Source organism: Halichoerus grypus, chromosome 5 (assembly GCF_964656455.1).
Source record: "Halichoerus grypus chromosome 5, mHalGry1.hap1.1, whole genome shotgun sequence".
NCBI classification, from domain to species: Eukaryota; Metazoa; Chordata; class Mammalia; order Carnivora; family Phocidae; genus Halichoerus; species Halichoerus grypus.
The window spans coordinates 96,634,369-96,646,773 of record NC_135716.1 but is presented as its reverse complement, the minus strand read 5'-3'; the positions used below and the strand labels follow the sequence as shown (position 1 = coordinate 96,646,773).

The 12,405-nt window shown below is 44.3% G+C and overlaps 1 protein-coding gene across 1 annotated transcript; it reads right to left on the bottom strand.

The window, feature by feature from the left end:
• Window positions 1-2,046: 2,046 nt before the first annotated feature.
• Window positions 2,047-6,932, bottom strand: LAMTOR5 (late endosomal/lysosomal adaptor, MAPK and MTOR activator 5). The gene is made up of 4 exons (XM_036076413.2): window positions 6,718-6,932; window positions 5,785-5,846; window positions 3,049-3,166; window positions 2,047-2,378 (listed from the first exon to the last, which is right to left on the bottom strand). Exons 1-4 carry the CDS (start codon window positions 6,750-6,752, stop codon window positions 2,318-2,320), a joined length of 276 nt encoding a protein of 91 aa, XP_035932306.1. The 5' UTR covers window positions 6,753-6,932; the 3' UTR covers window positions 2,047-2,317.
• Between the last annotated feature and the right edge of the window lie 5,473 nt (window positions 6,933-12,405).

Below are 12,405 nucleotides of genomic sequence, written 5' to 3'. Positions count from 1 at the left end.
ACCTTGAAGGTTGTTATGAGGAATAAATGAAGGCGTATGTTCGTTTATTAATTTCATTCAGTAAAGTTGCGTCCTATGTGCCAGGCACTGTGCTAGACAGAGGGGCTACGTGTAGGCAGAGGGTGGTCTGAGATGTGGCATAAGGGGTGGGCAGGGACCGGATCTCCCAGGGCTTGGGAGACCACGGTAAGTTTCAGGTTTTGTTCTACAGGCTATGGGAGGTATAGCACTGTGCCCGCTACAAAGTGAGCACCTGATACTGTTTGTTCCTGAGCACCACCACCAGCATGTCCTGTTAGAAATTCAAGTTCCGGGCGCCTGGGTGGCTCAGTCGTTAAGCGTCTGCCTTCGGCTCAGGTCATGATCCCAGGGTCCTGGGATCGGGCCCCGCATCGGGCTCCCTGCTCAGCGGGAAGCCTGCTTCTCCCTCTCCCACCCCCCTGCTTGTGTTCCCCCTCTCGCTGTGTCTCTCTCTGTCAAATAGATAAATAAAATCTTAAAAAAGAAATTCAAGTTTAACATATCTAATATCAAACCCAGACATCTTTGCTCTCTAATCCTTCCCTCTGAGTGCTTCTTTCCAAGTCACCTAGTTCTTCCTCTCTAGATTAGACAATTCAATTATCTCTAATTCTTCATTCTCTTTTGTTTCCTTTCTGCCAATTTGTTTTTTTAATTGTCTCTCATATTTGATCCTGAGCTAAGGACTTTATCTTGCTGAGCCTATTTCTTCCTCTCTGAAATGGGGATAATACCTTGTAAGAGGATTAAATGAGCTAAATGCGTGTAAATTGTTTAGCATGTGTCTAGCATGTAGCAAAAACTTAAAAGATTGGCTCTTATCACTCAGTTTCCACGAAACTCTCTTCTATTAGTTATATATTATTCTACCTGGCAAGTATTCAGTGACTACTATGTCCTAGCACTGTTCTAAGTACTTGGAATACACTCGTGTGAATAAGACAAAGCACCTGCCCTCAAAACCTATGCAGAGGCAGGCAAGACAGGCAAATACCATATAACACACAAACATATTTTAATATATACAACAAACATATATACCACATGTCAGGTATTGGTGAAGATAACATACATCCACATTCCTTCTATCAAAGTATGAACTCAAAGGCTGGAACCAGGTCTTATGCAAAATCTTTGTATCCTCTTATAGTATCTTATATTTGGAGATGCTTGATATTTTTGAATAAATAATATTCTGGAGGTTTTTTTATACTGTCAAATATTAAATTGCTAAAGAGTAACAGGAGGTGCATTTGAATTCAACAAAATAAGGTCATCTGTACCTGCCTGTGCACCATTCCGCTGTTGAGAACTTACAGTTTACCTTTATAAGGTTAAAGAAAAGATAATGTTGTCTTATGTTCAAATGGTAGATTTTTTTTTCTGGCCAAACATGCGTATTTTTATAATGGTCTGACGTTCAAAGTACAAGCTCAGAGATGGGAGTCTTTTTTTTTTTAAGATTTTATTTACTTATTTGAGAGAGAGTGCAAGAGAGAGGGACAGCATGAACGGGGCGGGGGAGGGGAGGGCAGGGGGAGAGGGAGAGGCAGGCTTCCCACCGAGCAGGGAGCCCGATGCAGGGCTCGATCCCAGGACCCTGGGATCATGGCCAGAGCCGAAGGCAGACGCTTAACTGTCTGAGCCACCCAGGTGCCCCTGAGTTGGGGAGTCTAAAATCCAAATGGTTACTCTGCAAATCCCTTAGCCTTAGTTACACAAATGCAAAATGGGACAACTAAGAGTACATACCATATAGGGTTATCAGTGAGAATTCAAATGGGTTCCTGGTATATAGTAAGTACTTAATGATAATTAGCTTTATGTTATTATGGGGTGGGAATAGGCTTAATTTGTTTTCAATATCCATGGACACTTGTGTGAGAATGTCTGTAGTTCAGGAATCTTCGGAAAGAGAAGAGAGTAATTTGGAACAAAGACTTAAAAAAAAAATTACAATTTGATAATTGAAAAAAAAAAATGAACATTTGATAAGAATTTAAAGAATCCAGAAGAGATCCAAGCTTTCCTCTGACCAGATTTATTGAGCATAAGAAAATTCTATGTACAAAGTGACCTGGACCTGGTGCTTCAAAACATGATCCTTTCTTACTAATATTTGGATAAGTCAGTCCATTGACTGTCAAAAAGCAGCTAACTCTAAAATTAACAGAAATGTGCCCAATACACACTAAATAAATGGCCTAACTACTGGGACTTTCATAGTTCTACAAGATCATTTACACAGGTAGGATTGAGCCCTGATGACAGGCTGCTGGAGAACTGATATGAGCCGTCAAGAGGCCATCTTGTGGACCGCCACGGTGATGCCGTCATGTTTCTGGATCATAATGTTCCTGAAAGGCAAAGCGGAAGATATTCAGTAAAATGTTGTTAAGTGGGAGTCTGTTGAAGATTAAAGATGCTGTTTGGTTTAGGATACAACTAAAAAAATATTATTTATCATTTTTTTAATGTATGAAAGCAATATATGAACACAAGAAAACATCTGGGAAATACAGAAAAGTGTAAAATATACAAATGAAATGAATCTATAATCCTACTGCTCAAAGACAGCCACTACTGTGTTTTGTTATCTGCATGTATACCATACATGCATTTTTTTTTCTCTTTTTACAAAACTGTGATCATACTGTGCACAGTTCTGTATTCTGCTTTCATCATTTACTATTATTCTGAGGATGCTCACTTGGAATATCTTTAGTATTTCTATTACTACAGAAGTAGCTTCTGTTCTTTGGTTGGTCCTCACCTGTACTATTTATTACTTTCTTTTTCTTGATAGACTGATAGTCATGACAATTCTTACTCTTCATTTAAATAATTGTGGTCCTGAAAGTACATTAGCTTCAGAGATCAGTCTATTTCCTCCTATGGTCCAAAGGGTGAAGAACCTCCCTCCAAGTTTTTTGAATGGAAATCGCTAATAACACAGGGCAGGCCCCACTCAACCTTCCCAGGAACTTTTCTAATTAAAAAGGAAAGGATCTGTCAACATCTACTCACCCATTATCTGATTCTAGACACACCACAGGAATATCAGTGGGGTCTGAGGTCAGCTTAGCTGCTTGCTGGGCTAGAACAGATATCACTCCAGCATGCTCATCTGACAGGGTCCCACGGCCTGGAAGACAGATGTAATCATGTCACCTGATTGTCCAAAAATGAGTACTGAGCTATAGTAGTATCTCTCATTGATTTATTCACAAAAAGAAGGCTCAGTTCATGGTCTTTTAGGTTAGGTACTGACATGAAATGATTTTATCCTGCTACTCAGCTGGTCACATAAACGAGAAAGCCAGACAACAGTTCTTAAATCAATAAAGCGTCAGGAGACACTCCATTTTCAATCACTCTCATCATCCTCTCTAAACACCTTCTCACACATATAAGGAAGCTCTAATTCAAGTCAATCTGAAAGCCATAAATTCCTTTTACCGGAAGCTTAGTGAAACCAACAAGACACTCAGAGGTGAAGTTGACAAAAAGCAGTCAGTAAGGGCAAGAGACTTGTGAAACTAATTAATTCCTCATGGGAAATCTGATTTCCTTTTAGTGAGCTCAACCTCAAAGGATACAAAAGTCTTTACTCAGGAGTTCAGCTGTAAAATCACTTTGACAGTATACGTGAATATTCTGTGAGCAGTTATTTCAACTAGAATAAGCTGGGTGTTTTCAAATACAAACTTAACTGGCTTTTGTTAATGTCTTGTTTTAGCCTGTGGATAATAACTAAATCTTGGGTGCCCAATACAAAAGGTAATTCCTAAGTTTACACTATATTTCCACATATAAAGGCAGCATAAGCTCGCCTGCCTGGAACTGTGGCAGGTAACAGACACACCAGTACGGCAGAGTCTGTGGATTTACTACGGTTACATAAAATGGTAACTGGACAGACCGTGCAGTCTTTTGGGCCTTGAAGGTTTCTTGAAGGAGCTTATTTCATTTTAGATTCCCACACCTGAATTTCAGGCTTTCCATCAACCAGCAGCTCAAGTAAATCTGCCTTTTTTCTCCCAACTAAATGATTTGTGTAAAATCTGAGTTACACAGATTACCTCTTTCAGTTACCCTCCCAGCAGAAATTCAGAGCTTTAAAATTCCTGCAGTAAAGAGGAGCAAGGAGGTAGGAGTCCTTGGTTTATGAGTTCTGACATGAATTAGCTGCATGCTTTAGTTGCTTACCTTTCAGGATTTATCTCCTCACCTGTAACGCTTACCATTTATTGAGCATCATGTCTGGGTTCTGTGCTGAGTGTTTCACACACAGTACATAATCTTACAGCACCGTGACTAGGAGGTTTTGGAGCCTGACTGAAATCCTAGCTCAACCCTAGCTCTATGACCTGGGGCAAGTCACTCAACCTCAATTTCTTCATCTGCCTCACAGGGTTGTTACAAGGATTAAATGACCTAGAGTTTGGGTAAAGCACTTAGAATGGTGCTTCGCACATAGCTGGCGCTCAATAAATGCAATTCTATAATTACTATCGTTATTAAACAACAACCCAGTACGGAGATCCTGGGTTGGCATGGCCTTGGCAGCTCGTGTCCTTTCCACCCATGTCAGCCAAGTGCCCTAGACCTTTGCTGCCCAACACCCCTTTGCTGGCCAAGGCCTGGCTGCTCAGCACCACCCTGTGCCCCACGGAGGCCCGCATGAGGGCCGCGCCTGTGCACGCGGCCTCGGTGCTCACGCAGGGTCCGGGCAGTTACACAGGCGGGCTGCCTGTATGGTGGTGCGCCTCCTCTGATGTGAGAGGGAATCAAGGACCATATTCTTTACCAAAAAAAAAAAAGTCTTAAAACTCAATGACAAGATTGACCCAGAAAAGCTCTAGGTAAATTCCCATTTGATGAAAGACCAAATGGCTTAAACAGTTTGGACCAAGTGGAGATTATTATATTGGCCATGGAGGACGACTCTGGGTTTGAAATTCCCGATACAGATATGGAGAAGTTATTGTGTCCACAAGAAATTGTATATTACATTGCAGATAAGAAGGATGTATATGAATAAAATGTCAGACCCCCTTTTTTCACTTAGAGAAGACAAGGAAGATACTGGTGAGTGTCTGGAAGTGACAATGTGTTTTGGCATTATTGCTGACTTTGACAGAGTAATTCTGTTTAGACCTGTATTTAAATTGTCTAAGAGTTTTTGCCCTTTGAAAATAAATCTATACAACCAACCAACTAACCAGCCAACAAAAACAACCCAGTAGAGAAACTAAGGCTAAGAAAGGCTATTTTTGGTCTAAGGTCACACTATTAGCAAAGGAAGAGCAGGGGGCTGAACCCAAGTGTGTTCAACTCTGAAGCTCCCATTTCTACCGCCTACTCTTACTGTTAAGTGTAGTTGGACTACAAAATAGCACTGTCTATTTTGCTGGGTAATTGTGAAAATTAGAGATAAAGTACACAAACCCTAGCAGTCTGCACACATTCAACAAATGGTACCTGATGTCATTATCTCAAGTCCTTGCTAGACCCAATTTAAAATAATTCAAATACTATTTTAGTAGAAACAATTTTGTACTGTTAGAACTGCAAGGACCACTTCTACCTTCATAAATACCAACTGAAAAGTTTCAATTTTGGAGATAAACTCTACTCTCACAAAAGTACCCAGAAAGGGGCAGGATAACAGGAAGTACAAACTAGAGAACAGCACACTAGGCTCCTGGTCCATATCAAGTGCTTTGCAATCCACCAAAGAGTTGATCGTGAGATACTTACAGCCCAGATTCAGTCCTTGTGAATCTGTGCACAGGACTCCAACAATGGATGGATTCTTCATTCTAATTCCAGGAGCACCAGAGGAATGACGCAGATGATGTCAGAAAATGAATTTAAATAATTATAACAACACATATACGTTTTTCTATGTACCAGGCATTGTTGTGCTTTAAACCAGTGTTTCTTTTTTCATTATCACCCCCCCTGAGAAAAATTAAATTACAATGAAGTAATTTAAATTTAATAGTTAAACCAATTTATATCTGGTGGGAGAAAAGACTGGGTCAGGTACTGTTGAGCTTTGGAGGGCCACAAATATGGCAATATTAATATTTTGTCGCCATTGTTAAAGATGCGGAAAAAACTAACACCGGTTGCCTCCAGGAGGGGAAGTGGGAGAAACTGAGCGGCATTGGTGGGAGGGAGCTGTTTCCCTGTGCGCCTTCTTATACTTTCAATTTTAAACTTTAGGTGGATATTACCTGTTCAAAAATTTAAGAGATGTCTTTCATTTCCTTAAGCACCAAGTAACTGGCTACACACGCGAGGACAGACGTGTGTGCTTATGTTTACACTGCAGGGCTCGCTTTGCACACCTGGTGCAACCTTCCCCCAAATTAACCCGTTTCCTAAAACTCCCGAAGAATGACCCTGCCATACAGACGACTGCAACACGACGGGCGGTTTTGGCCTTGGCCTTGGGCTGCGGAGACTAGCTCCCGGAAGAGGGTGCGGAGCCCCGGCGGGATTGCGGGATTTTAATTCCGGGTCACCCCCTCCACCCCGCGGCCGCGGGACAGCGTTCGCGCCTCAACCACCCCCCCCGCCCCCGCTTCCCCGACCCGAGGGTCGCGCGGCGTCCCCAGCACGCCCGGCCGGCACTCGCAGCGCGCGCCCTGTGTCCCGCTCAAGTCCCCGCGCCGCGCTACTCACGTATCCTCCAAGTGCTGCTCCAAGGTGGCCTCCATCCCGCCCGCCCTCCGCCGGGCCCGGGATCCCGCAGCTCTCGTCGCCTCCTTCTCCGCCCCAGGCCCGGAGCGCGTCTCGCTCACATGACTCGAGCCGGGCGCAGAGGGGGACGGCGCCTCCAAAGGGACAAACTTCGCCGGGCGACCTCCGCGTTGTGTTTGGACGAGATCGTGCCGCCGCCGCCGCCCGGAGCCGCAACCGGGTGGCGCGAGTAATTCTCGCGGGGGGAGAGGTGTGCAGCCGGGCTGCAGGGCCTCGGTTCCGGCCTGGCACTGTGTCTCAGCGATGTCAACCTTTGGATTCCCATTCAGCCGATTCCGAGACCTTCAGACCAGATCTTGTGTGCGTTTTGCAATAACCGGGCGGGTCAGACAGGGTCAGATCCAGGCGGTGCGGCAGGGACAGAGAGCGACGCAGGACCCTGGTGCAGGGCTGCACAGGCGTGTAGGGGAGGTGACATGCACGCAGGGGCCTGAGGACCACCTGGAACACGGTGAAAACCCCAAGCTAGATATTGGGAAGTGTAGGGATTTTAACGAAGACCTTGGTTCTTCCTTTGGCGAGGGCGCAGGAAAAGTTTGGGGAAGAAGGTGTCCCCTGCAAAGAAGACTGGGTAGGACTACTTAAAAATAACTTTAAAAGAGCAGTTGTGAAAGAAGGAGAGAAAGCCACCCACAGTCTGTCCAGAGAGGATTTAAAATCCCTTGGAGAGAGGCGCCTGGGTGGCTCAGTCAGTTCAGTGTCAGACTTCTGCTGGGGTCATGATCTTGGGGTCCTGGGAGCCAGCCTCACGTTGGGCTCCCTGCTCACTGGGGAGTCTGCTTGTCCCTGTCCCTCTCCCTCTGCCCGTTCCCCGCTCATGCTCTCTCTCTCAAATAAATTAATAAAATCTTAAAAAAAAAAACAACACAAAACCCTTGGAAAATATCCTTTCAGCCCATTGCCTGCAAATGTATGCTTTTATTTATTTTTTTCTTTTTTAGGCAAAATTGACACATAATGGACATGCATTTCTGTAGCTGGCCTTTTCCACAGAATTTAGCATAAATGTCTTTCCATGTCAATAAGTATTCATTTGCATCCCTTGTGGTAGTTACAAAATTTTCCATAATATAGTTGTACCATAAATGATTTAATTAATCCCTTATTAATATCCAGTTAGTTGGTTTTTGGTTTAGAGGCGGGGGGGGGGGCGGTTATTACAAATGCTGGGTGAATATCTCTGTAGCTAAATATTTGTGCACGCTAAAATTTTTTTTATGATAAATTACTAGAATGGAATTACCGGGTCAAAGGATATGTCCCTAGCTGTGATAGTGAAACTTGCAGCTTCCTTAAAATTCTAGTCTTGAATGTTGTAATTCAGGAGTTTCGGACTTCTGCCTAGAAAAACTATTTATATTAACATAGTATGGACCATTTAAATTTTAGAAAAAGCAGCTTAAAACTACCTTTAAAAGTCGGCTTCCCTCCGAAGTTCTGCGCGACGAAGCGTGACTCTGTGGTAGCGCCCCCTATGTGTTGTCAAGCTTAACTGGACTAGGGCTTCTCAGCTCCCGTTTTGTAAGCTCCCGGGCCAGGCCATCCTAGAGAGCTATAACTTGAGCCACATTTGTAGTTTTGATTAATCTAGCCACACTAAAAAAAGTAAAACAGGTGAAATTAATTTTAATGGTCTATTTTATTTATCCAACTAATGTGTCCAAAATATTGTTATTTCAACATGTAATCAATTTGAAAATACTAATGAGATATTTTACATTTTCTGCCCCTGTACTAAGTCTTCAAAATCCGGTGCATATTTTTCACAGCACATTTCAATTCAGCCTGGCCACACTTCAAGTGTTCAATAGCCACGTGTGGCTATGGGCTGCCATGTTGGCTAATGCAGCTCCCGGCTATCTCTGATTATCTCAAAGCCAGATTGATGATTCAAGTGTTCTCAGAAAAGCTGGTGATTGCTTTTCAGGCTATAGGAAAGGCCTCTCAAGGGAAAATGAGCAAGTAGGAAGAGGATGACCGCTGGCCCACGCGTCCTTGCCACACCAGAGGCGGGAGGGCAGACTACTCCACACTACCCCTCTTTCTCTGCCCTGTTGCTGTTTGCCCCTGCGAGGTGGCACTTGTATAGGCTGGTGAGGTGCAGGGGGTTGGTGAGATGGTTGGAGGAGTGCTTGACCCCACACTGTTTTCTACTTTCATGAGTTGGTGGGGGGTATTGACGATTCTTTTTCTCAGTTTTGAGTGCTGATATCCGTTTCTAGGGTAGCAGGAAAAGTCCCACATTCAAGTACTTGCCTCATTGCATTGTAATTCTTTATATGTTTACTTTTTTCAAAGATAAGTATCTCCTCCATTTCTGCATCCTGAGCATTGTGGAATGCAATGAGGATTCGATATTTATTGAAGAATCTTGATGGGTCTTTTGGGAAAGGAACTCTGTGTCATGTTAAGAACCTTTAAGTCGTGGGGCATGTGGCTGGCTCAGTTGGAGGAGTGTATGACTCTTGATCTTGGGGCTGTGAGTTCGAGCCCCACGTTGGGTGTAGAGATTACTTTAAAAAAGAAGAAAAACCTTTAAGTCCCAAACTTTTGCCACATTTATCCTCTTCTTTCTCCTCTTCTCCATAAACAAGCTCTTGGAAAATGGAAGTCCCAGGAGAGTCCAGCAGAGAATGGCCCACATGTCTTGACTGGGAAGTTGGAGGTGAGAAGCATGGTTGGGGGAACCAGACCTTCTAGGTCCTCTCTCTGCTGTTGGCCCCAAAGACCCTAGCTCCTCTTCCTTGGCCTATCAGGAGCAGAATCCTCCTGGGGGGTCCACTGAAGAAGTGCAGCTCTGGTAGAGGGTCTAGTTCTCCCTTGGGTGCACAGGGCCTGCTACCCCAGGGCCAGCCCTGTTGGTCACTTTGTCAAGTGCTCAATGTCCCATGGAATGAGTCTGAAACCTGGCTGGGGAATGGGCCTCTTAAGCCACTAGGGAGCACCACGGCCATGGAAAACCCTGCTCAGGCTAGAGGATTCCAGGTGAAGGAAAGGGATCCATAGATCTGCTGAGCTGGTACAGCTTAGTGAGGGCAGCATTAGGCTTTTGAGCAGACAGAGGCAGAATTCTTACAGGTTGAATTGTGTCTCCCTAAAATTCATGTGGTAAAGTCCTAGCTCCCAGTACTTCAGAATGTGACCTTATTGGAAATAGGGCCTTTTCAATGATAATCCTTCAAATCAGGTCATTACAGTGGGCCCTAATCCCATATGACGGGTGCCTTTAAAAAGAGGGAATTTGGACACAGAGACATTCCCAGAAGGGACAGTGATACAGGGAGATAAAGGGAGAAGACCGCCATCTGCAAGCCAAAAGAGGGGCCTGGAACAGATCCCTTCCTCACAGCTGTCAAAAGGAACCAACCCCGCCGACGCTTTGATTTTGGACACCACCACCTACCTGTGTGACCTCTGAGCTTCAGGGGCTCCTCTGTGATTTGACCGTATCTTGACCTGCCTCCTGAGGTTGTGGGGACGATTATACGAGATGCTTTACCTCAGAGGAACTGGTACACCGTGGGAGTCAGTAAATCAGCTCTGCTAAATCTGAGCAAAAAGTCCTGTTTGTTTCCTCAAATTGTTTACACTCTAGGTGAGGACACGCATGAGAAAATAAGGAACAGTTCAATGAAGGTCAGAGCCAAACGCTGAGGCATACCTCCAGGAGTCTAGTTCATGGGGGAGGGAGGTCGAGGGCTGGATTTACACAGCTACTCTGCAGAGCTGTGTTAAATGCCCTAATTAAATATGGTTTTTTAAAAGATTTTATTTATTTACTTGACAGAGAGAGATAGAGAGTGAGAGCACATGCATGGGGAGTTGCAGGCAGAAGGAGAGGGAGAAGCAGGATCCTCCTCACTGAGCAGGGAGCCCGATGCGGGGCTCGATCCCAGGACCCCGGGATCGTGACCTGAGACGAAGGCAGATGCTTAACGCTTAACCGACTGAGCCATTCAGGTGCCCCTGAATATGGTTTATTACACTTTTGTATGGTATAAAAATTATAAAACACAGTGAGAGGAAAAATCACTTGAAATGCTAGCCCTAACCCGAATGACACGAATGTGAATGAGCTAAATAGAATGGGACAGGATTTGGGTAAGGTGGAGCCGGGAAAAGGCATATCACAAGGGTCACCAGAGTGTTGGCGCTAAAGCATCTCACTCCATGGGAGCCACTGGATGGGACACTGGGTCCCTGCCTTCTGACAGTGGACGCCACCAGAGAGCTGAGTCCGAGATCCAAAGCCTGACCGCAGTAATAATACCATTCACGGTTCACGTACATGAGTGACAACTGTGTTCCGGGCAATCCACGGGCCTTATTAATCCTTACAGCCTTTTTTGGTTTTTGTTTTATTTTGTTTTTAGTAGAATATTTATGTTCTGTATTTTTTAAAGTTTTTTTTTTTTTTTTTAAATTCCAGTATAGTTAACACACAGTATAATATTAGTTTCAGGTGTACAATACAGTGATTCAATACTTCCATACAGCACCCAGTGCTCATTACAACAAGAGGTCTCCTCAATCCCCATCACCTATTTAACCCATCCCTCCACCCACCTCCCCTCTGGTAAGCATCAGGTTGTTCTCTATAGTTAGGTCTCTTTCTTGGTTTCTCTTTGTCTCTCTCTTATTTTTTTTCCCCTTTGCTTGTTATGTTTCTTTAATTCCACATATGAATGAAATCATACGGTACTTGTCTTTCTCTGACTTATTTTGCTTAGCATAATACTCTGGCTCCATCCACATCCTTGCAAATGGCAAGATTTCCTTCTTTTTGTGGCTGAGTGATATTCCATTGTCCAGTCCTCACAACTTTTTGAAGTAGCTCCTATCACTCTCCCCATTTCCCAGTTAAAACCCCCTGAGGCTCAGAAGGTCAGTGCTTGCTCAGGATCACCCTGGTTGTAAGTCGTGGAGCCTCACCATGGACTTCCCTACTACATGGCCTCAATTTCTCTCACTTCGTCAGCAACACGATCCTGGAAAGGTAAGAGGGCTTTGGAGGCCCCATCCAGATCTCCTGCTCTCTGGAGAAGAGATCTGAGGCTCAGAGAGGGGAAGTGGCTAATTTAGAACTTGAACTTCAGACTCTTCACCTTCCACCCAGGGCTCTAACTATATTGTGCTGCTGGAGGCTGTTTTAGACCTTTCTTTTTTTTTTTTTTTTTTTAAGATTTTATTTATTTATTTATAGGACAGAGAGAGAGGGAACACAAGCAGGGGAAGTGGGAGAGGGAGAAGCAGGCTTCCCGCCGAGCAGGGAGCCCGATGTGGGGCTCGATCCCAGGACCCTGGGATCATGACCTGAGCCGAAGGCAGATGCTTAATGCTTGAGCCACCTAGGCGCCCCTAGACCTTTCTTTAAAATAACTTCAGAGATGTTCATTGTTACAGGTTGAATTGTGTCTCCCTAAAATTCATGTAGTAAAGTCCTAGCTCCCAGTACTTCAGAATGTGACCTTATTGGAAATAGGGCCTTTTCAATGATAATCCTTCAAATCAGGTCATTACAGTGGGCCCTAATCCCATATGACGGGTGTCTTTAAAAAGAGGGAATTTGGACACAGAGACATTCCCAGAAGGGACAGTGATACAGGGAGA